The sequence below is a fragment of the Manis javanica genome, chromosome 5, assembly GCF_040802235.1.
Source record: "Manis javanica isolate MJ-LG chromosome 5, MJ_LKY, whole genome shotgun sequence".
NCBI classification, from domain to species: Eukaryota; Metazoa; Chordata; class Mammalia; order Pholidota; family Manidae; genus Manis; species Manis javanica.
Genome location: NC_133160.1, coordinates 24,203,124 through 24,228,582, shown reverse-complemented (window position 1 = coordinate 24,228,582; position 25,459 = coordinate 24,203,124). Strand labels below are relative to the sequence as shown.

General features: G+C 42.8%; 1 protein-coding gene across 4 annotated transcripts in view; it reads left to right on the top strand.

Moving 5' to 3' along the window:
• The window catches only part of MAPRE1 (microtubule associated protein RP/EB family member 1), a 55,568-nt gene extending 30,359 nt beyond the window's left edge, over positions 1-25,209 (top strand). For 2 of the 4 annotated variants that reach the window (XM_073236730.1, XM_073236734.1), the window contains exons 7-9: positions 609-14,323; positions 16,546-16,714; positions 24,159-25,209. In XM_073236730.1, the coding sequence (XP_073092831.1) occupies positions 609-665 (57 nt within the window). In that variant the 3' untranslated portion in view covers positions 666-14,323; positions 16,546-16,714; positions 24,159-25,209. Of the gene's footprint in view, positions 1-608; positions 14,324-16,545; positions 16,715-23,369; positions 23,492-23,764; positions 23,872-24,158 lie in introns of all 4 variants that reach the window. The other 2 variants (XM_073236733.1, XM_073236732.1) reach the window with 2 other exon arrangements.
• The last annotated feature ends 250 nt before the right edge of the window (positions 25,210-25,459 follow it).

Here is a 25,459-nt window from a genome sequence, read left to right as displayed (position 1 = left end):
TGCCGGAGTGCCCTGGAGCAAGTGTGAGGTGGACACCACGAGTCTGGTGTTTTCCCGTGCCACTCATCTCGGGTCATACTTAAAGCTGTTGTAAGTGTTGTGGGAATTTTGGGTTTACCAACGCATGCATGGTTCCTAAGGGCAATCAAAGGAATATGTAAAGGAAAAGCTGGCTGTATAGATAATTTACTGGGAAGAGGTGGAATGGTACTGAGCTATATGGTGATGTAAAGGATTTTTGAAGGGAAATTTTCTTTTTTAAAAAAACTTTGTTGAGGTACAATTGATGTAATGAACTACATGTATATTTCAGTATAACTTGATGACATGTGAAATTGTCATAATCAAGAGAGTGTACACATCCATTGCCTCCAAAAGTTTGGGGGTGAATTTATGCTCAGGCTTTGCCTTTTGTAAGATGTGATTCTACAGCCTAAGTAATAAAATAGTGGTCACATGACTTTGTGCCATTATTACCCAGTATGTGGTAGATACAGGAAGAACTATTGACTGAGACGCTTTACATATGAGGGACGTGAACCCACATAGAAATGGATCTTCCATTCAGTGTTGAGTAATAGCTTTTCCCTCTCATTTCCCCATTTTAGGAGGGCTTTGTGATACCTGATGAAGGGGGCCCACAGGAGGAACAAGAAGAGTACTAACAGCCTGGACCAGCAGAGCAACAACCCAGCTCTTCACTCCAAATCATGTGCTTAACTGTAAAATACTCCCTGTGTTATTATTAGAGGACTCACTGGTTTCTTTTTATAAGCAAAAAGTACCTCTTCTTAAAGTGCACTTTGCAGAAGTTTCACTCCTTTTCCGATGAGTTTGAGTCAGGAGCTTTACCTTTTGGCAGAGCAGCATTAACATCCAGTTGGTTCACCTAGGGAGCAAGGAGGCTGACCATGGGGCTCACCGTGTGGATGCTGGTGACTGGTTGCTGAAGAAGGTGTTCATGTAACACTCTGAGGTGGAGGCCGCAGGAGAGAAATGTCAAGACTAGTTTGGATTTTAAGCTAATGTGAAATATTGGCAGAGAATGTCAACGTTTTAATAAATAAATGCCTTAAGAGTATTTCAAACATGCTTCCATATTTCAGAATATAAAATGTAATGTGATAGGAGATTTTGACTGTTTGACATTATGTCTGGGAAGGAAGGGCCAGACCTTGGAACCTCTGGAACCTGTTTTCACAGGCCTTGCGGGGCTGCCTGAATCCTCATAGGTTTACACTGTGGCCCAAAAAGAAAGTGTAACAAGTTGCTTGCTCTGTAAAGCCCTTTGGTGTCCTTGACCAATTGTGTCCCTGCTAGGAAGCAAGAGGCATTGCCGCCTGGCTGAATAGAGGGTGTGTTTCAGCCCTGGTATGTTGAGTTGAAGAGCTTGATTTTCATTGAGATTTCTCTGACGATTTTTCCAATTATCCCTGAAATTTCTGTGTATTGTGTTTCTTAGGAAATGAGCTGTGTCCAGTTTTTAAATCTTAACAACTACTTTCTGGGAGCTACCCACTGCTCTGGAATTTGCATGGGGGTTGTGTCCCATTTTACTGTCTTTTAAGTTTACATTTAACATGTTTCTCTTCTCTGCTCCCCTTGCCCACTGGGGACCCCTCTTTGGCTCCTTGAAGTCTGCTGTTTGAGTGGGAATTGAGCAGGCAGGCTGTTATGCTGCAAGCTCTCTTTGGGCCTCTGGCGGAGGGAGTGACCAGTGAAGGCCATCTCTGTCTTGGGATCTGCAAGGCTGGGTGTTTTTGGTACCTGCTGTCCCCAGCCCTCCACTGTTACTGGACTATTTTGCCAGTGCACTAGTCTCCTTGGAGATAAAATTCGTTAGTGTGTTACTAAATGTTAATTTTCTTTTGCAGAAAATACAGTACCATGTCTGTTAATTATTAATATTTAAAATATTTCATTCCTTAACACTCCCTCATTGGCTTTGCCCACGGCCTATTCAGTTCCTTTGTTAGGCAGAATTCTGCAAAATGTGTGCCACCCACTACTGAGATTGTTCTGCCCCTGATGTGTTTGTATTGATTTGTTTCTGGTGGTAGCTTGTCCTAAAATGTGTGTAGAAAGCAGGTATTTTATGATAAAATTGTTGTGTAGTGCATGCTCTGTGTGGAATTCAGAGGAAAATCCAGATTCAGTGATTAACAATGCCAAAAAGATGCAAGTAACTAGCCATTGTTCAAATAACAGTGGTGCTTTTTCTCTTTTGAGGCCTTTTAGACTTTTGTTGTCCTACAATGCCATTTTATTGGGAACCCATTTGCCACCTGGTCTTTCTTGACAGGGTTTTTTTCTACTTTTAAACAGTTTCTAAATAAAATTCTGTATTTCAAGAGTATCATGTCTTCTGAAGTTTGTCTTGCCCTGGGTATGTTCTTTTAGGTTCAAATAAAAAAGTATTGATATCTTTTTCTTAAATTAGGACTGCCCTTTGAGGTCCTTCAGTTTTTTCAAGTGTGCTTATTTCTAAGCCTGTTCTTTTTTCTCTATTCTTCACATTACATTTCTTAGCCTCTTGCTATTTTACATTCTCATAGTACTGTGAGAGGTCTTCAGGAGACCAAGGCTTGGCCTAGCTGTTGTGAAGCCCTTTCAGGCTATTTCCTCCTGAGAGATATGGCAGGGCAGTGATTGGTGGATAGCATACATTAAAAAAAATACCATATTTTTTACGGAAAGTATGTTTCAAAGTCTGTGAATACAGTCTTGACAAAATCTGAAATCATCACCATGTTTTCCTCTATTTAAAATTTAAAAATTCTATGTAAGAAATGAGTTCAGAAGGATACTTGCTGCCACTTTCAGTAGGAAACAGGTAAATGGGCAGCAGGTACCTATGACAATTATGAATGCTCTGTAAACCCAACTTGATGATTTTGCTGAGGGTTATGGCCACATCACTTACTCTAGAAGCTAATAGTATGATACTTGAAATGTTATGCACCTTCAGAAGGAATTTGACACCCTGCATATTGGTAATCTACAAGAAGAACCTCCAGGAGTGCATGGCATTTGTGAAGGCACTGTGGGGTGATGTCCGCTGAGAAGCCTTCTTGGAAGGAGTGAAGCTGGTACCGTGAGTACCTCTGGCCTAAGTTCATTGACCTGGCTCTTGAGGCTGAGGCACATCAAATGTGATGTGACCAATTCAGGGTAGGGCATAGATTAGGTGCAGTAAACTTGAATGAGCTGCTTGGTTTGCTTGGCAACTTCTGTGTGGTGGGAAGCTAAACAAATGGGTACTCTGGCTGGATTTGGCTTTAGGATTCACTCAGGCTGATGATCCTCAGCCTGGTGGGCTTCAGGATCACCTGGGGAACTTGATGGACATAACATGTTTCTGGAGTCCCTCCCTGGAAATTCTGAGTCAGGAGATTGAAAATCTGCACTTTACTATGTACTTCAGGTGGCCTGGGCGTGAAGTGGTCCTCAGACTTGTTTAGGCTTGAACTGGCAGGTGTATGTGCAAGGCCAGATTCTGGCAAGGGGAGCATCAGGTCTGCATCCCTGCAGGTCCCTTCTTTGTGACTTTCAAAGTAATCTCGTTCTGACAAAACGAATGTGATAATGTGGACATAGTGCTTCCCACGCTGGGTGCTTGCTGAGGTCAGAATGAGCTGACAAAATGCAGCCACAGTGTTCGAAAGTTCTGTGTGGGTTTTTCGGATCCCGTCTGCAGTGCTGTTTACAGATCAGAAGAGCATAGGGCAGAGTTTTAGTATCCTGAGAACTCAGGAGGAGGGCATTCCTTAAATAAAATAGGCTGTATTTTGTGAAACAAGCAACAAGTTCTTTAATATTTCTTTGTCAGTCTGGTAGTAGGGATGAGTCTAGCTCCTTTCAGTTTTCAGACTGACTGTCAACCTGTTTTTCCTCAAGTGAAGTCAGGGTGTAAACACCTCCACCATTTTCTTTTAAATGAAGATTCAGTGATTGAATATTCAGATTTGTTGATTTTAAAAGTTTTATTTTCTCAGGGTTTACTCTAGACTGTAATATGGTGTTGGAAAGGAAGCAGTTTTCTTTTGCTATAACCAGAGTGACTCTAGAGGAATTTTTCTCTAAGGGTTGTTTTCTAAGATTTGGTATGCGGAGCTCCTTTGGTGTTTAGTTTACCATAGTGCACCATAGGCTTTAGGCCTGATCATCTTACTCAGATTAGCTTGCTGCTATTTGGGTGCCCCATATCTTTCAGTTGTCAGCAGAGAGAGCGGAGGTGATCACTTTGACCAAGCTGAACCTGAGCCTGTGGTCAGTGTTCAAGATGCACCAGTCATTTTGCTGGCCTGGTGCTGTTGCTGTAAAATTAGGAACATGTCATACTTTTGAGTTCACACATTCCAATTACAGTGTTTTAAAACCAGATGAATTCACATTTATTTCTGACACTTGCTGCTGCTCTCTCACAGTTCTCATACGTGAGGATATAACTGAATGTGCAGTCAGTGAAAGAAAGCCTATGGAGGGATTCTGTGCTTTTACCATGAACTTGACTATAGTTAGAACCCATTAACCCAGATGTCATCAACTGGATAGTTACGCAGCTTTAACTTGTGAAGTTCTGTTTTCCTTTTGGCTTCATCTGTATTGGAAAATAACGTCACCCTAGTCCCTGGAGCACAGAAGTTTGTGGTGTGCTTGTAGCTTCTTCAGTTTGACTTTCTTCAGGTAGCTTCTTCAGTTTGACTTTCTAGGTAGGCAGGTCTAGCCTTAGAATTGGATTTCTAGGCCCCTCAATCTAGGACTTTAAGTCTATACATTTAAAAAATTAAAATTTAACCTGTATTTACTTTGTATTGGAGGCTCTGAGGTTCTGTGATGTAGAATGAATACAGCCTTTACACATACATTTCTGTGGTGCGGAGAAGCAAATATTTGTCCTATGACCATTTGAAATCAAGCCAAGTTAGCCACCAAAGCCTAGAACTTTGCAAACAGCATCAAGGGATAGATTTAGAATTGCAAAGTGACGGCAGTTTGGAATTCTGTAAGATACCTTATCCAAAAAATTTTTTAAATGTTTTTCTCTTTTAACTTTTTCCTGGCTTTCTTTGAATGTTTTTTGCAGTCTGCAGGAATTGTTAGTGAGGATATAGTGGGTTTGGGTATGAGGAAGGGGAGGAAGAGCTATTTATTCCATTTACTGATGTCTTTAACTTTCAGTTTTGGTGGGAGAATGAGATTTGCGTAGCTGGCAGGTGAGATTCAGTCCATCAGGATAAGTCTTAACAAAGCTGGCTTTAAGGCTCTTAATAGTTTCTAGTGGGGACAGAGGTGAGTTTCTAAGATTCAGCCTTAATGGATGATTCACACATTGCAGTGGAGACTATTAAAAGTTAAGTCCAAGGTCAACATCCAAGTGCATAATTGAACTATATAAAGGGAGTGTGTGGCCAGAGCCCTTCTCTGATCTTTATCAAAGTAAATAACGAAGACCATGCGTGGTCAGGAGGCAGAGGACCCGGAATGGAGACTACAGTCCTCCAGGCCTTGCATCCCTGGTGTGCAGAACACGGCTTTTCGTTGGCTTGATGAGATTAGGGAGGACCGTTTCCCCAAGATCCTTTCTGGGCCAGAAAAAGTTACTTAGGCAGGTAAAAGTGATAGGATACTGGCACAGGAAAGAGTGGAAGAGCGCCCCTTTCTGGCAAATGTTGCCTCTGGAGGTCAATTTTCCTTGGTTGAGGGGGACAGGTTCCCAAGGATAGTACAATGTTTCTTAGCATCAGCCACATACACTTTGCATGTGAAATTTTGAAAAAATTCACTCACAGTGAAATCATTTATAAAGCATATAACTTCTGAGTTTTAATTAAAATTTTGACTGAAAGAAGAGGCTTTGTCAAAAGGGGTGGTTCAGCACATGCATTTGGCCTTTTTTCTCCACAGGTTGCAAGCTGCAGGGAGAGCTTTACTAGTACAGTGGTTCCTCCTCATCCTTGGGGGATATGCAGTGGCTGCCCGAATCCGTGGGGAGGACTGACTTTTGTATATACTGTGGTTTTTCCTATACACAGACCCAAGATAAAGCTTAACTTATAAATTAGGTACAGTTAGCAATCAACAACAATTACTGTTAATAACAGGACAGTTTTAACAATACACTGTAATAAAAGTATGTGAAAGCAGTGTCTTGCTCCCAAAATACCTTACTGTACTCTCCTCACCCCCTTGTGACAATGTGAGGTGATGTAATGCCTGTGTAGCGAGGGAAGTGAGGTGAATGGCGCAGACATTGTGATGTCGTGTTAAGACTTCTGTTGACCAGACCAAACATCAGAAGGAGCATCGTTTTGCCTCTGGACCGTGGCTGACTGCGGATGACTGAGAGGATGGAAAGTGAAATTGGGTAAGGGGGGACTGACTTCTCAAACTCCCGCATCGCCCCGAAGGGCAAGAATTCTCTGCACTGTACGCGGGACCTGTCATGGTTTGTCCTCATCTAAGCTTGAGTGACCATCAGATTTCTTTCCTTGCTTTGCAGTTGTTTTGTCCTGGTTTGATTTATATTTCTCATAATGGGGTCTGTTTATGTATTTTGAAGCAGTTATAGTGGTTTTAGGATCCAGCATACCTCAAGGTCATTTGGATTTTAGCATTCTTAAGGTTTCTTAACTGATACTGTCTTTTTGTGTGTGTTTTACCTGTTTTTCTACAAAATAATGTGAGTTAAACATGTAATTATACATGACTGCTGTTTTTACTCTGAAATTTTAAATTCTGCTTGGCAAAATAGGGTAAACCATTTGTGTTTTTACAGTTAGCTGCAGGCCGTCCCAGCTTGCCCGTGTATGTGCGCCTTCCTTCCTGTTAATTTTAAAGGCTGAGAGAAGAAATAGTCATTCAGTGTTCAATGAAATAAAATATTTTGAAAAATTTCCTTAAGAATTTTTAACTTTCTAACTTAATATTATTTCTTCAATCTTTAAGAAGTCCCCCTTTTTTTTGTGTGGGGAGGAGATGGGTAAGTAGCCACTGAACTACATGGAGAATCTCCCTTCTTTCTGAAACTCATAATTTGGCATTTGAACTGTGCTTTGGCATTTGAGCCCAGGGTTTACTGAGGCTACGGTGTGGTAGGAGCATTGCCGTCAGTGCGTCTTTGGCCTCCATGGAAGGTAGGATCCTGTGATTAACTTTCATGGCCCTCCTGGTACCAGCAGTCATTGATGTTTATCTTGCTTGTTTGTATTGGAAAAGGAAAAAGCCTCTCTTCTTGGCTATTAAGTTGCATCTTAAAATTTTTGACAAATTATATAAAGCTGAGGATGATACAGGTTATTTTTTTAAACTTTATTGAGGAATAATCAACACATCACATATGTATTAGGATGCAGGTTTTACATTTCAGAACCCACAGTGGTAAAGCATGTGGAGGGCCTGCCTGCATCTTGCCACTGCGGCCCTCACTGTGGAATTGCTCCCCTCTGCGAGCGTCACATCCCTGCTCTTGGCAGTCACTGAGGCAAGTGACTCCTGAGCTAAGTCTCAAGGACTTTGAGTTTTTTTCCAGAATTACTTTTGCGCAGAGGTTAATCTAGGTGAATTTTTTCTCCTACGTGTCTTCCAGCCTACGTCTGTTGTTCTTTTTGTTAACCTGGGTTTTTGATGATCATGTTTTCACTCTTTTATAGGTGAGAATCCTCTGAACTTTTCTTTACCTGAAAAGTAGAATGTTTCTTAGTATTTCCTCTTTTTTTTACATGTTTCTTCCCAAGGAAGGAATAATATATTGTGACAGAATTCAGCATATGCTAAACCTGTATAAAAATACTGATAAATGCAGGAACAGCTGTAAATCGAAATGGTAACATTGGATTGGAAAGTGAAAGCCCTGAGCTGAAAACAAACTGGGAAACAGTCAAATGTAGGGTTATTGGTCTTTTTAAAAAAAATTATTCTAGTTTATCAATACCTAGTTGAATGAAACTCATTTAAATAAGGTCTGCACCTTTTTTTCATGACATTTCATGGAACCACTCTTAATGTTAGACAATATGACAAAATCTTTTTTCTCCATTACTGATGAAATGGGAGTAGAAATTTTTTCTGCATGTTGATGTTTCCTTTGTGGTATAGGTCTGGGACCATGTCTTGTTTGGTGGTCAGTTCGCACTTTGGTACCATTTAGGTGATCATGAGTGATTGAGCTGGCTATCTTTGAAGCCTGGAATCCATGACCCTGGTTGAAATCCCCCCAAGGGATTTACCTTTGACCAGCTCATCCTGCTGTATTCTGGGTGGTCCAAGATTGAACAGTACTGCATCAAATAGGCCTGCTCTCAAGTCTGGGTTTCTAAGACCTCTGCCCGCAATGCCCTTGTAGCCTTCCTTTTTTGAGAGAATTGGAGCTCAGGCAGAGGGCGTATTGAGAGAGCTTCTGTGCCTCCCACTCTCCCAGCTTCGGGGACACTTGGCATTTTGTATTGGTGAATGCAGCTTTCTCATTAGGCTCCCTGGCATTTTCCACAGTTTCCATGAGAGGTGGGCATCCTGTGCTGCATTTGTCCAGTGGGTCATTTTGTACTCATACTTGTTCCAGTCACATGTGCTGTCTGTAGTTCCTGTCACTGTCTGCTGTAAGTTCAACTTCATCAATAAAAAGATTGTCTCATGTTGGAGGAGAAATGGCTTCATGGTCATGGTTTGTAGGATGGATTCTGATACTCTGTTTAGCGTTCTGAACACATGAAATGCTGTCTCATATTCTCAGTTCTGAACGTAGTCAGCTGACTCTGTGGTTGGGTGGAAGCCCTTGGAGTTCCACAGCAACTTCACTGTGAAGCTACTTTGGACTTAAGGACAGCTGCCAAGATGTCCCGCTGTTGAGCTGCCAGTCTAAAGCCAGTAAGTGTCCGTTGAATTGCCAGCTAATATTGCCAGCAAGATTAGCTGGGGAGAGCAAACGGGGTAAGGGTGAGGGAGTGAGCGGGTTTTAAAGTTGTCTCCAAAAGGTTGGACTTCTGAGATCAGAGGCTGGACAGGAACATCTGTTAGCCACTCCCAGGACAGCTTCACTGCATTTGTCAGTAATACCACCAGCGGATGGTCCTGAAGTGTGGCACCCTGGGAGGCACTTTGCTCCCTCATCAGTGATGTTAACTAGGATTTAAAAGCAGAATGAAATGTACTCGGTTCCTTTATTCATACCCAGGCCTTCCTGCTTTATGTAAAGGTGATGATACATGTGCCTTTGATTGGTGTAGACTTTTTTGTATGCCTTTATTTTTGGCCCATCTTTCTTTTTTTTCTTTATTTTCTTTTATTAAGGTATGGTTGATAACACACTCTTATGAAGGTTTCATATGAAAAAACAATGTGGTCACTACATTTACCCATATTATCAAGTCCCTACCCATACCCCAATGCAGTCACTGTCCATCAGTGCAGCAGGATGCCACAGATCCACTATGTGCCTTCTCTGTGCCACACTGTTCTCCCCATGACCCCCAACACCATGTGTACTAATCATAATACTCCTCAATCCCCTTTTCCCTCCCTCCCCACCTGCCCTCCCACACCCCTCCCCTTTGGTAACCACTAGTCCCTTCTTGGAGTCTCTTGAGTCTGCTGCTATTTTGTTCCTTTAGATTTGCTTCATTGTTATACTCCACAAATGAGGGAAATCATTTGGCATTTGTCTCTCTCCGCTTGGCTTATTTCACTAAGCATAATGTCCTCCAGCTCCGTCCATGTTGTGGCCCATCTTTTTTTTTGCCACATTATCCCCCAACTCACCATAACCCATATCCGCACTCTAGTGTGTGTCCTCCCACGTTTTTCTCTGTACTCATAATTTTATGCATATAGTAGAGTAACCCCCTGAGACTCAGGCCAGAAAGGCTCCTGCTCAGGGGATTATCACACTCTGTCCGTCCTCTGGCCATGACACTCACCATTGGAGGAGGAGTCCAAGGGGTAAAAGGACCCAGCCACCCAGGCTCCCCATCCCCCTATCCTAAGTACTGGAATTCCCTGCCCAAATCACTTTGAACCTGATTGTAGAGTCTTCGTGGGCTCATTCCCTGGTGCATTGTGTTTGAGGGCAGCCCTCCCTAGGCTTGAGATGACATGGAGCAATGGAGGTGAAGTGTAGCCCAGATGTGGGTTGGGGTATCCATCCACGTGCTGCCATCCACAAGCCCCTTGAGCAGGACAGGGAGGGCATTGAAGGTAGGCAGAGGGCTTGGAGGCTGGTTGTGCTAAAACTGCCAAATTCTGGCACTGAGCTGAGGAGTTCAGGATTTCTAAATTTGAACCTGGCTTTCCAGGTTGTTAAGAAAGTATATTTGTCAAGGTAGCAGAGTATAATTTTTTTATTTAAATTAAGGTATCATTGATATATAATCTTACAAAGGTTTCACATGAACAACATTGTGGTTTCAACATTCATGCATATTATCAAGTCCCCCCCACCCCCGATCCCATTGCAGTCACTGTCAGTGTAGTAAGATGCCATAGAGTCATTAGTTGTCTTCTCCTTGTTGTACTGCCTTCCCCGTGACCTATCTATACTATAGTGCTAATTATGATGCCCTGTAATCCCCTTCTTCCTCCCTCCCCAGTCTTTTCCCTTTGGTAACCACTAGTCTCTTCTTAGAGTCTGTGCATCTTCTGCTGTTTTGTTCCTTCAGTTTTGCTTTGTTGTTGCACTCCACAAATGAGGGAAATCATTTGTTACTTGTGTTTCTCTGCCTGGCTTATTTCACTGAGCATAATACCCTCTACCTTCATCCATGTTGCTGCAAATGGCAAGATTTGTTTTCTTTTTGTAGCTGAATAATATTCCATTGTGTATATGTACCACATCTTTATCCATTCATCCACTGACGGACACTTAGGTTGCTTCCATATCTTGGTTATTGTAAATAAGAGCTGCTATAAACATATGCACATAGGGGTGCATATGTCTTTTTGAACCAGGGATCTAGTTTTCTTTGGAAAAATTCCCAGGAGTGGAATTCCTGGTCAAATGGTATTTCTACTTTTAGTTTTAGGAATCTCCATATTGTTTTCCACAATGGTTGAACTAATTTACATTCCCAGTAGCAGTGGAGGAGGGTTCCCCTTTCTCCGCGCCCTCGCCAGCATTTGTTGTTGTTTCATGTCTTTTCCTTGTTGGCCATCCTAACTGGTGTGAGGTGATATCTCATTGTGGTTTTAATTTGCATTTCCCTGATGATTAGTGAAGTGGAGCATCTTTTCATGTGCCTGTTGGCCATTTTTACTTCTTCTTTGGAGAAATGTCTGTTTAGGTCCTCCACTCATTTTTTTTTTTTTGGGAGGGCATCTCTCATATTTATTGATCAAATGGGTCTTAACAACAATAAAATTCTGTATAGGGGACTCAATGCACAAACATTAATCAACCCCAAGCCTAATTTCAACAGTCTCCAATCCTCTGAAGCATAACGAACAAGTTCTTACATAGTGAATAAGTTCTTACATGGTGAACAGTGCAAGGGCAGTCATATCACAGAAATGTTTGGTTTTGATCATGAATCATGAACTATAAACAATCGTCAGATATGATTATTCATTTGATTTTTATACTTGATTTATATGTGAATCTGACATTTCTCCCTTAGTTTTTTTTTTTTAATAAAATGCTGAAGTGGTAGGTAGATGCAAGATAAAGGTAGAAAACATAATTTTGTGCTGTAAGAGGGCAAATGTAGATGGTCAGGTCTGTGCCTATAGATTAAGTATTATTCCAAGCTAGACAAGGGCAACAAAACATCCACAGATGCAGAAGATTTCTCTCAAAATGGGGGTGAGGTTCTGAGCCTCACCTCTGTTGATCCCCAATTTGTCACCTGATGGTCCCCCTGCAACTGTGCCTGTCTTAGGTTGTTCCTCCCATGAGGAATCTTACCCGTCTCTGGCTAACCAGCCATCTTCCGGGGCCATACAGGGAACTGTAAAGTTGGTAAGTGAGAGAGAAGCCATATTCTTTGAAAAGGTTAGCTTTTTACTTCTTTGCAGATTGGTGCCCGGCTTCGCCCATTTTTTAATCAAGTTATTTGTTTTTTGGGTGTTGAGGTGTGTGAACTCTTTATATATTTTGGATGTTAACCCCTTATGGGATAAAGCGTTTACAAATATATTCTCCCATACTGTAAGATGCCTTTTTGTTCTGTTGATGGTGTGCTTTGCCGTACAGAAATATTTTAGGTTGATGCAGTCCCATTTGTTCATTTTTGCTTTTGTTTCCCTTGCCTGAGAAGATGTGTCAGGAGAAAAGCTGGTCACGTTTATAGAGAATAGAATGAATTTTATGTAGTAGTATATTAACTAGATTTATAAACATTTAAAATGAGCAGACTTACTGATGTGGACCTATATTTGTTCTCTTGCCCTCAGCCCATAATTATTAAAGGTAGTCCTATTTGCAAATGTGTGTGTATGTACATACACATGTGTTCTTATATGTATAAACACGTACCTGTCACTTCTGTAAAGCTGGCATCGTTCTGTGTACCCTTTGCTGTATCTTTCCTTAATTATTAGTACTTCATGGAAATCCCTCCTAATTGCTGAAGTCAGATTCCCCTCCTTGAGTGCTTTGGTGATGTTTGAGTGCAGGTGTATTAATTCAACCGTTCCTATTCTGATAGCCATTCATTTTTGCCTCTGTAAACAATGCTATAGCAATGATTCTTCTAGTCTTCACAGATGGTCTTCATAGATGAGCAGTTTAAGTCACTACTCACAACTACCCATTCCACTGAAATAAGTCCTAACGAATGCCATGAATCTTTTTTGAATGAAAAATAGAGAAATGCATGATTTAGACTATGGAAACACCTCCATAATCTTACCTGCCAAAGATAACTTCCATTACATTTGGAGTATATTTTTCCAAGCTCTCTTTCTATGCATGTGCCAACATACACATGCACATATTAACAGAGATGGACTTTCGCATTCATTTCAGCTTCTTTCAGTGGTGGTCTTTAACTGCTGACCTTAGTGGCCCTCTTCTTACCATCGGGGCCCACCCCGACAGCCAGCCCTCCTCAGTGACTCCTGTCTTGTATGTACCTCCTCCTCTTCTATCCCCTAAACTGTAGCCAATCCTCAAGTTTCAGTCCCCATATTTCCAGGTATTTGCACTTTGTTTCTAATTGGACAGCCCTGCATCGCAGGCGTCAGGCCGCTTTCCCTCTCTGCTCCCTTCTCTGGGAATGTTTCCAGCGTTGCCCTGGGTTGCCCTGGTTCTTGCTCCCGAATCTCCTTTCCTGTGGCCCCGCTCTCTCCTTTGGTCCTCGCACCGGAGCTGCGCCGGGGCACTGCTAGGTTGGACGCTCTTGGCCCTCGTCAGCCCTCCTCCTCCTCCTCTCTGCATCTTGCACTGAGGCATTTCACGATGCCCTTCAGGCTGCTCAGACTCCCTGGTGAAAGATAAGGTTCTCCATTCTGCTTCTACTTCTCTTTTCCCTCTTCTCTTTCACTAGGCCTTCCCCCGCTGCCGGGAGCTCTGTGTTAAGCCCAGCTGGCTCATTCACTCTGTCCCCTGAGCGTGTCTGGGCTTGACTCTTTCCTGGCCGTCCCCTGCCATCCTAGAGTGCCCTCTCCATGCATGCTGGTGGGACTCGCTGAGGAGGTGCATGGACACTCCAATAATACTAACCAGATCCTGTCTTCCTTCTCATATGGAGGTGCCACTGTCCTAGGAGCATGCCCTTCCTAGAGCAGAGCTCTGCAGCATGGACCTCTCCCGCTGCTGTGAGCAGGGTTCTGCCAGCTCTCCCAAAGCACTCCTATCCCCAGGGGTATTGGAGGGCAGGTGAGGGTGTTTGTACTGTCCTGCCCCATCGTACAGCATGTGTTTAAATCCTTTGGATACGTGCCTGCCCCGGGACCTTGTTTTCCTAATCTGAATATAGTTGGACTACCACATGGCCTCAAAGCTGCTGCTAATTCTGTAAAACCTGTGGTCTTTTAGGAAGCCTCTGGCATTAAGCCAGGAGTATAGTAACTGGAGAAGCCTCAGGGCTTCAGCAGGACACCTTCACTCCATCAGGGGAAAGGAGTGAGGTGTGAGGTTGGAAAAAGCTCCCTGCTGGTGAAGCCCCTGGGGAAAGGGGATGCTCGTCAAATGCATTCTGGGTGTCCATTGGTATGTGGCAGCACTCCCCACCCCCACCTTGACCCTGACTTCTTTTCCACCCCCTTGTGACCTGGCTACGTAAGCCTCCTACATGATCCTTACAAAACTGGAGTTAAAACAACTATGATTCCTTATTCTAGGTCAAAACCAGTGTCTTCCGAGGACTTGAGAGAGAGCCCTCAAACTCAAAAGGTAAGAAAATTGTCTGAGTTGATGACGGGAGGAGACATTCTAGAGCAACCCAATCGCTCATCAGCATAGAAGCCTATTGGTTCTCAGTCTCTGTGCCAGGGGTTGCATATTGCCATGTTTACAAGACCATGTAGGTAACTTAAGTGTGCCATGCAGCAGGCTGGTTTTTCCTTTTAAAACACTGCATTGGCCAAATGCAATGAGTCTGAGGCTACCAATTTGCAGTCTCTACATGGACTATACTTAATTTGTCCAGCCAAGTTGTGGTAATGGTGGGGTGGGCTGTACAAATTACCATCCAGCCAGATAATTATCTAGTGTCTATGACATGCTTGGGGCTGCCGAATATAGAAATAATTAGTATAAATTAAATTAGGATTAAATTAAGATAAACATTGCATTGCCTTCAGAGAGTTCTCCCTGAGGCTGGGAGCTTCCCAGGAGCTATCATTTATGGTGCAACTCCAGTTTGCTGGGGCTTCACCTGTGTTCGGGTGTCATCTAGGGCTCACCACAACCCTGCAAGGTGGGTACTGTGGATTTTGTTTTGCAGATGAGCAAACTTGTGGCTCAGAGAAGTGATGTGATATGCTCAAGATGAATTAGCTAGTAAGTTGAGAGCCAGGCAGAATTCTAACCCAGAGCTCTGGGACTCAGCAGCATGGGTTTCCCATCACATCTTGCTGTCTACACGTATGGACAGACATGCACAAGTATGTATGTGTGGCAGATAGAAACAAAGAGTTTGGGAGCATGGAGGTGATAGTGAGGACTCTCACCTGAAACTTAATGGAAAAGCTCCTTGAAGGAGGTGATGTATGAGCCAGACTTTGAAGAATGGGTAGGAGATCACCTCTGGGGGAGACGGTCTGTATTAGGAGGAACAACGTTAGTAAAGTGGAATGTTTGCTGTGTCCAGGATGGTGGGGAGCAGCTGTTGTCCATGGGCCATGGTGTGTGCATTGCAACTAGAAAGACATGCCAGGGCTGTGTAGCAAAGGGCTTTGCATGCCTAGCTCAGGAGGTGGGGTGCAGGGATTACCTGGAATGTGTCAGAGCCAGGGTAATCAGATTTGCCTTTCAGAAAGAGGGCTGGTGCCAGTGTTGGGAGGTGGACGGAAGGGAAGGCCAAACTCTTGTCCCTGTTAGGGGAGGTCATTATGCTTGTCCCAGCAGCAGGCCAGGGTTTGGAGTAGGGCAGGGATTTGGGAGAGGAGGTTTTAGACATGAGAGATGGATCACAGAATCAATAGGAGCGGCAGTAGGAATGCGTAGGGGGAAGAGGGAAGAGAAACAGATGGTGCTGAGATTTCTAAGCCCAGGGGCCCACATGGATGATGAGACCACTAATTAGCTCATCTGTTGGGCTCCTTGAAGGCAGGTCTCCACTCTGTTCACTGCTGTGTCCACAGTGCCTGGTGCTCAGCAAGTGTGTATAGACCATGAGGGATTCAATGACTGTTCATGGGAAGCTGAGCACCTTTTCCCTTGTGGTGGAGTTGGGGTGGAGGAGTGAGCAATACTCAGTGGTTATCCCATCGTCCACCCCTGGAGTCCTTTGAGGGAGGCAGCCTTTGAAGACCTGAGCTTTTAGTGACTTAAAGCATTGTGCTAAGTCAGGTGTCGGGGCTGTGGAGACATTGCTGAGGGGTGGAAGGGTGGGAAGGCTACATGGGGGATGCGGGGCGGTGAACAGGAGGAGGAAGCAGAGAGCCCCTGACTGGGGTGGTGGTGTCTGAGTGAGCTTTGGTGGGTGCACAGATGATCAAATCTGACTCATGGGTATCTGGGCTGGTCAGCATGAAATCAGCCTGACTGGGAAGATGAAGCTGGATTCTTTGGGGTCTTGAATTCTGAGCACTGGAGATCTGAAAAAACATAGTTACTGAACTGAAGCACCTTATAAATTAGAGTCCTTTTAAGTGTGAGGTGGGACTTTAGCTGTGTCCACTAACCTGGCTGAGCCTCAGTTGTGACTTCTGTTAAATGGGAACAGTAGTTAACTCTCCAAAGGAAGGAGAAGCAGTTTAGATCTTCCTTCGTCTTTCCAGGTCTAAAAGTGATAAAGACTTACGTGTTTGCATCAGTAAGCAATGCTCTATAATTCAACATTCTCTGACCTTCCCCAAAGAGTGTCTCTTTTAGTAAGATGTGCTGTAAAATGTTCAGTTCAGGAAAACAACCCTCTCAGTCCCTGGTTCTTGTAGTCATATTTGTTCTAGATGTCCAGCACAGGTGGATCTCAGGAGTGCAAGGAGGTTCTTAGCTCCCAGACACCATCCGTCAATCTTAGCCAGAAGTCTGACTTCCAAGAAGAGTCCCAGCTGTTTACCCATCTGCACCTGGCTGAGATGGAGAAGGTGTTTGAGGACGACATTCACTCTCCTGCAGGTAAAGCTGCACTGGAGGTTTAGTCTCTGTGGCTTCTGTGTAGCGGGTGACCCAGTACCCTGGGTGTGTGGGCGGTTTAGATGTGGCAAGTAGTTTTTCTCCTGGTGTCTCCTTTAAAACTTTCTATTGTTATGTAAGTATTATAAGCATATTGGAGGCTATATCCTCCTTAGGAGGATACCCCTAATCCCAATACCCACATGTAACCACTACCATCATTTCAGTATATTTTCTTCCAAATGATTTCATATGTCTGATTTATTATCTATTGCTGCCTAACAAGTAACAATATTCCCACAAACTTAGTGGCTTAAACCAACACACATTTATTATATGACAGTTCCAGTGGGTGAGGAGTCTGGGCTCAGCTTCTCTGTCTCTGCTTAGGGTCTCTGTAGGCTGTAGTCACTGTGTCATTTGGGGCTTGACTGGGGAAGGATCCGCTTCTGAGTGCAGTCAGGTTGTTGGAAGAATTCAGTTCCTGGCAGCTGCGGGCTGATAGCTGCTGTTTGTTCTTGGCTATTGGCTGGAGACTGCTTTCAGCTCCTAGAGCTGCCCACAGTTCTTGGTCACACGGGACTCAGCAACATAGCTAATTTCAAGGCTCAAACTAGCTAGGGAAATGGAAACTCCAGCAAAATGTGGTGTGCTTCAATCTTATAATGTGATCATGTACACATAATTCCATATATCCTGTCACCTTTCCCATATTCTGTTGGTTAGAAGCAAGTCAGAATTTCTGCCACATTCAAGGGGAGGGGATCACAGAGGCGCTGAACACCACGAGATAGACACCACTGGGTTACCTTAAGTCACTGCCACAGTGTGGCATCTTGCTGCACTGATGGACAGTGACTGCATTGGGGCATGTATGGGTGGGGACTTGATAATATGGCTAAATGTAGTAATCACATTGTTTTTTCATGTGAAACCTTCACAAGAGTGTATATCAATAATACCTTAATAAAAAATTAATTAAAAATAAAGATGCCAGAGTCACTACTTGTCTTCAGTGTGCTACACTGTCTTCCCCGTGATGCCCCAACCACACCGTGTGCTAATCCTAATACCCCTCAATCCACTTCTCCCTCCCTCCGCACCCACCCTCTCGCATCCCTCCCCTTTGGTAACCGCTAGTCCCTTTTTGGAGTCTGTGAGTCTGCTGCTGTACCTGGCTTATTTCACTAAGCATAATACCCTCTACCTCCATCCATGGTGTTGCAAATGGTAGGAATTTTTTTCTTCTTATGGCTGAACAGTATTCCATTGTGTATATGTACCACATCTTTATTCATTCATCTACTAATGCACACTTAGGATGCTTCCATATATTGACTATCATAAATAGTGCTGCAATAAACATAGGGGTGCATATGTCTTTTTGAATCTGAGAACTTGGTTTCTTTGGGTAAATTTCTAGGAGTGGAATTCCTGGGTCAAATGGTATTTCTATTTTTAGTTTTTTGAGGAACCTCCATATTGCTTTCCACAATGGTTGAACTAATTTAAATTCCCACCAGCAGTGTAGGAGGTTCCCCTTTCCCTGCATCTTCACCAGCATTTGTTGTTCCTTGTCTTTTTGATGTTGGCCATCCTAACTGGTGTGAGGTGTTATCTCATTGTGGTTTTAATTTGCATTTCCCTGATAATTAGCAGTGTGGAGCATCTTCTCATATGCCTGTTGGCCATCTGAATTTCTTCTTTGGAGAAGTGTCTGTTCAGATCTTCTGCCCATTTTTTAATCAGTTGTTTGCTTTTTGGGTGTTGAGGCATGTGAGTTCTTTATATATTTTTGAAGTTAACCCATTGTCAGACATGTCATTTCTGAATATATTCTCCCATACTATAGAATGCCTTTTTGTTCTACTGATGGTGTCCTTTGCTATACAGAAGCTTTTTAGTTTAATGTAGTCCCATTTGTTCATTTTTGCTTTTGTTTCCCTTGCCCAAGGAGATACATTCAGGAAAAAGTTGCTCATGTTTATATTCAAGACATTTTGGCTGTGTTTTCTTCTAAGAGTTTCATGGTTTCATGACTTACATTCAGGTCTTTGATCCATTTTGAATTTACTTTTGTGTATGGGGTTGACAATAATCCAGTTTTATTCTCTTACATGTAGCTGTCCAGTTTTGCCAACACCAGTTGTTGAAGAGGCTGCCATTTCCCCATTGTATGTCCATGGCTCCTTTATCATATATTAATTGACCATATATGTTTGGGTTTATACCTGGACTCTCTAGTCTGTTCGATTGATCTATGGGTTTCTTCTTGTGCCAGTACCAAATTGTCTTGATAACTGTGGGTTTGTAGTAGAGCTTATAGTAGGGGAGCATAATCCCCCCAGCTTTATTCTTCCTTCTTAGGACTGCTTTGGCTATTTGGGGTCTTTTGTGGTTCCATATGAATTTTGTAACTGTTTGCTTTAGTTCACTGAAAAATGCCATTGGTATTTTGGTCGGGATTGCATTGAATCTGTAGATTGCTTTAGGCATGATGGCCATTTTGACAATATTAATTCTTCCTATCCATGAGCACGGGATGCATTTCCATTTATTGATATCTTCTTTAATGACTCTCATGAGTGTCTTGTTGTTTTCAGGGTATAGGTCTTTCACTTCTTTGGTTAGGATTATTCCTAGGTATTTTTTTGATGTAATTGTGAATGGAATTATTTTCTTGATTTGTCTTTCTGCAAGTTCATCATTAGTAAATAGGAATGCAACAGATTTCTGTTTATTAATTTTGTATCCTGCAACTTTGCTGAATTCAGTTATTCTAGTAGTTTTTGGGTGGATTCTTTAGGGTTTTCTACATACAATATCATGTCATCTGCAAACAGTGACAGTTTAACTTCTTCCCTGTCAATCTGGATGCTTTTTATTTCTTTGTGTTGTCAGATTGCCATGGCTAGGACCTCCGGAGCTATGCTGAATAAAAGTGGGGAGAGTGGGCGTGCTTGCCTTGTACACAGTCTCAAATGGAAAGCTTGCGGCTTCTTGTTGTTAAGTGTCATGTTGGCTGTGGGTTTGTCATATATGGCCTATATTATGTTGAGGTAGTTGCCCTGTATACCCATTTTGTTGAGAGTTTTTATCATGAATGAATGTTGAATTTTGTTGAATGCTTTTTCTGCATTTATAGAAATGATCATGTGGTTTTGTTCCTTTTTGTTGATGTGGTGGGTGATGTTGATGGATTTTCAAATATTATATCATCCTTGCATTCCTGGAGTAAGTCCGACTTGATCATGAAGGATGATCTTTTTGATGTATTTTTGAATTTGATTTGGTAGTATTTTGTGGAGTATTTTTGCATGTATGTTCATCAGGGATATTGGTCTGCAATTTTTTTTGTGTGTGATGTCTTTGCTTGGTTTTTGTATTAGTGTTGTTGGCCTCATAGAATGAGTTTGGAACCATTCCCCCTCCTCTTCTCCTTTTTTGGAAAACCTTAAGGAGGATGGGTATTAGGTCTTCACTAAATGTTTGATAAAATCAGCGATGAAGCCATCTGGTCCAGGGATTTTGTTCTTAGGTAGTTCTTTGATTGCTAGTTGAATTTTGTTGCTGGTAATTGGTCTGTTCAGATTTTCTATTTCTTCCTGGGTCAGCCTTGGAAGGTTGTATTTTTCTAGAAAGTTGTCCATTTCTCCTAGGTTATCCAGTTTGTTAGCATATAATTTTTCATAGTATTCTCTAATAATTCTTTGTATTTCTGTGGAGTGTGTAGTGATTTTCCATTCCTATTTCTGATTCTGTTTATGTGTGTAGAGTCTCTTTTTTTCTTGATAAGTCTGGCGAGGGGTTTATTTTGTTTATTTTTTTTGAAGAACCAGCTGCTGCTTTCATTGAGTCTTTCTATTGTTTTATTCTTCTCGATTTTATTTATTTCTGCTCTAATCTTTATTATGTCCCTCCTTCTACTGACTTTGGGCCTCATTTATTCTTCTTTTTCTAGTTGCATTAATTGTGAGTTTAGACTGTTCATATGGGATTGTTCTTTCCTGAGGTAAGCCTGTATTGCAATATACTTCCCTCTCAGCACAGCCTTCACTGTGTCCCACAGATTTTGTGGTGTTGAGTTATTGTTGTCATTTGTCTCCACATATTGCTTGATCTCTGTTTTTATTTGGTCATCGATCCATTCATTATTTAGGAGCATGCTGTTAAGCCTTCATGTGTTTGTGGGCTTTTTTGTTGTCTTTGTGTGATTTATTTCTAGTTTCACACCTTTGTGATCTGAGAAGCTTTTTGGTACAATTTCAATCTGTTTGAATTTACTGAGGGTCTTTTTGTGGCCTAGTATATGATCTATTCTTGAAAATGTTCCATGTGCATTTGAGAAGAATGTGTATTCTGCTGCTTTTGGATGGGATGTTCTGTAGACGTGTGTTAGGTCCATCTGTTCTGATGTGTTTTCTACTGCGTCTGTCTCTTATTTTCTGTCTGCTTGAACTGTCCTTTGGAGTGAGTGGTGTGTTGAAGCCTCCTAAAGTGATTGTATTGCATTCTATTTCCCCCTTTAATTCTGTTAGTATTTGTTTCACATATGTAGGTACTGTTGTGTTTGGTGCATAGGTATTTATAATGGTTGTATCCTCTTGTTGGACTGACCCCTTTATCATTATGTAATGTCCTTCTTTGTCTCTTGTTACTTTCTTTGTTTTGAAGTCTATTTTGTCTGATACAAGTACTGCAACTCCTGCTTTTTTCTCCCTGTTAGTTGCATGAAATATCTTTTCCCATCCCTTCACTTTTAATCTGAGTATGTCTTTGGGTTTGAAGTGAGTCTCTTGTAGGCAGCATATAGACAGGTCCTGTATCTTTATCCATTCGGTGACTCTATGTCTTTTGATTGGTGCATTCAGACCACTTACATTTAGGGTGATTATCAAGAGGTATGCGCTTACTGCCATTGTAGGCTTTAGATCTGTGATTACCAAAGGTTCAAGGGTGACTTCCTTACTATTTAACAGTCTAACTTAACTCACTTAGTATGCTATTACAAACACAATCTAAAGGTTCTTTTTTTCCTCCTTTTTCTTCCTCCTCCATTCTTTATATATTAGGTATCGTATTCTGTACTCTTTGTCTATCCGTTGACCATCTTTGGGGGTAGTTGATTTGATTTTGCATCGGCTTAGTGATTAATTGGCCTACGTTCTTTACTGTGGTTTTATTTACTCTGGTTTTATTTTCTTTACTCTGTTGACAGCTATTTAGCCATAGGAATACTTCCATCTATAGCAGTCCCTCCAACATACACTGTAGAGATGGTTTATGGGAGGTAAATTCTCTCAGCTTTTGCTATCTGGAAATTGTTTAATCCCTCCTTCAAATTTAAATGATAATCTTGCCAGGTAGAGTATTCTTGTTTTGAGGCCCCTCTGCTTCATTGCATTAAATACATCATGTCGCTCCCTTCTGTCCAGTAAGGTTTCTGTTGAGAAGTCTGATGATAGCCTGATGGGTTTTCCTTTGTATGTGATCATTTTTCTCTCTTTGGCTGCTTTTAATCCTCTGTCTTTACCATTTATCTTTGCCATTTTAATTATAATATGTCTTCTTGTTGTGTTTCTTGGGTCCCTTGTTTTGGGAGATCTGTGCACCTCCATGGCCTGAGAGACTGTCTCCTTCCCCAGATTGGGGAAGTTTTTAGCAATTACCTCCTCAAAGATACCTTCTATCCCCTTTTCTCTCTGTTTTTCTTCTGGAACCCCTATAATACAAATATTATTCCGTTTGGATTGGTCACACAGTTCTCTCAATATTCTTTTACTCTTAGAGATCCTTTTTTCTCTCTGTGCCTCAGCTTCTTTGTATTCCTCTCCTCTAATTTCTAATTCATTTATCGTCTCCTCCACCATATCTAATCTGCTCTTAAAACTTTGCATTGTATGTTTCATGTCTAATACTGTGTTCCATAATGATTGGATCTCCAACCAGAATTCCTCCCTGAGTTCTTGAATATTTTTCTGTACCTCCATGAGCATGTTAATGATTTTTATTTTGAAATCCCTTTCAGGCAGATTCATGAGGTTGATTTCATTTTAATCTTTCTCAGGGGTTGTATTCATATTCATAATTTTACTTTGAACCAGGTTCCTGGTTCCTTTGGCATTTCATATTTGTATTTGGTGCCCTCTAGTGCTCAGAAGCTGTACTCTCTGTAGCTGCTCAGCCCCTGAAGCAATGTTGGGGGTTGTAGGGGAGTGTTATTGATGCCTGCAGGGAGGAAAGAGATGTTTCCTGCTTCCTGGCTGCTGTGCCTGTCTCCACTGCCAGAACCAGTGGGCCGAGCACACAGGTATAAGCCTCTATGCTTTGCATTTGTAGTTGCTGTAGACAGGGCTTCCCTCTGGTCGGCCTAATGCCAGGGTACGGTTTGTCGGTTTGGGAGCCAGGTGGTGCTGGCCGGGAGAAAGGTGCAGTAGGCTGCTTATCGCGGAGCTGTGGGTTCTTGGAGCTGTGCAGCCAGCCAGGGAGCTGGAGTTCCTGAAGATTGTGAAAGTTCCCAACTTGGTGCGAAGAGTGACCCTGGAAAATTTTGTCTACCTGTCCTTTCTCCTGAGCAGTAAGCTCTGTGTCATCCTTGACCCTTTAGCAGCCCTCTTGCTGTTAGGAAGTCTCTCAGACTGCCCACCTTTTGTCCCAGAGCTGCCAGATATGGATCCCTGCTTTCCACAAGTGGCTGGAATCTCAGTGTCTCCAGGAATGCTGCCTGTCTTAGCTTTCCAACCCCCTAATCACGAGAGCACCATGAAAACACCATGAAATGTAGGTTTGTGCTCCCAGAGCAGATGTCCAGAGTTAGGTGTTCAGCAGTCCCAGGCCTCCACTCCCTCCCTGCTCCATTTCTCTTCCTCCCTGCCTGAGAGCTGGGGTTGGGGAAGGGCCTGGGTCCTGCCGGGCCACAGCTTTGGTATGTTACCCAGTTCTGTGAGATTCATTCTTTTCTCCAGGTGTTTGTAGTTTGGCGCAGCCCTCTTTCCTGTTGCTTTTTCAGGATTAGTTGTATTAGTTATATTTTCGTATTATATGTGGTTTTAGGAGGAAGCCTCTGTCTCGCCTGGCACGCCACCATTTTTTCAGCTGGTGGTCCAGATGTTTCTTGATTCTGTCCAGCCTCACCAGTGGAACCGTTCAAGTAAACAAAGGTATCAATCAGGCTCTGCTCTGCCACATCCTGCCTCCCCTCCTGCAAAAAGCCTGAGGCACTGCTTCCTCCAGGAGAGGGCAGTGGCCTCCAGGGCTGCCCCTCCCTCCCTGCAAGATGAAGCCAGAGATGTGCTGTAGTCAATTTGGTTTATACAACAGGTCAGAGGCTCTTCCAGGAGGAGCCGAAGTCTCCATATGGGTAAGGTGTCAGGGGTAGGGGCAAGGGACGTAGGCTAGTTCCTGCTGATGTCGATGTTGTTTTCTAAACACCTGTGTTTTCTCTCAGGCTCCTCAGGGCTTTGATCCTGTACCAATGGAAAAAGACCTCATCAGCGCATGGCTTCTACCAGAAAGTGCTTCTCTGTGAGCCCTAAGCTGTGGAGGGCCAGGCCAACAGAACACTGGGTGCTTCAACAGGACTTCCCAGGCTGAGTTCTTTGGGAGGCAGGAGGCCCAGGAAGGTATTTTTACCTGGCTTTCCTGTGGTTTGGGAAAAGTTCTGCCAGAAATGGCTAGTCGCTGAGCTCTGCTGCCTACCTGCAAATCTTGGTCTTGTGTGACTGCCAGTGAGGTCAGATCTTTCTCCTGCTTCTGATCCTGTTCTTTCTCAGAGGGGAAGGGATCGCACCCTGTTAGGCAGGAAAATAGATGTGAGTGGGATGGAAAAAGAATAAGGCCAGGAAAAAGCCCATTAAAAGAGACCCAGAGTTAATTAGTGGAAGCTCAGAAAAGCCGTGGAGCAGCTTGGCCTGGAATGTTTGAATATTCCCCAGAGAAAGGAGGGTACCTCAGCAGAGCCCATGCCTTTATTGTGTTAATCATACAGGCCCAGCTTATTTTTTTAACTTTACCTATATACTCTTTTTCCCTAATGAAGTAGTTTGCAATCTGCCCAATTAATAATGACAAGCAAGCCCAGCATAAACAACACAGTAACAGGCAGGAAGGATTCCATCTTAAAAATAAGATTGGGTTTTAATACCCAGGACATTAAGAAGATTCTTAAGTTACACTTTAGCAAACAGACAATAACTCAGCCCACCTTGGGGGCCGGGCAGGCAGTCTTGATATGCTCCCAGCCAAGAAATGCCGGGGTATTCAAAGACCACCTAACAGGTCTGCACCCCCAGCCCTTAGTCACATTCCTGAAGAATCCTTAAAAGGGGGAACCCCAAACTTTCAGGGCACTCCTCTCCCTGAGGTCGCCCGCACTTTCTAAGTGTGTAACCTTTTCACTGTAAACTCTCTCTTTTGAACCTTGCAGGGTGCTGCTCTCTCTCTGAGTCACCTGCTCCTTTTGTCTAAGTAACTTTAAATAAATCTTTTCCTCTCCTTCACTACTGTGTCTCTGCCTTTCAATTGCTTGTCACGGTGGGGACAAGGATGAGGAAAATACACAATGCCTCCCCCCAACATTGCCACTGCAGCAGATTCTAGGAAGAACAGAAAACATGTATTTTGGTATCTCAAATGTGATGGTATTGGTGCTCTAGAAGACTTATGTGCCAGGGATTCAGGTGTCAGCAAATATGACTCATCTCTACCACAGGTTCTTAAAGTATTCATTGCTCAAAATCAGGGAAAGGC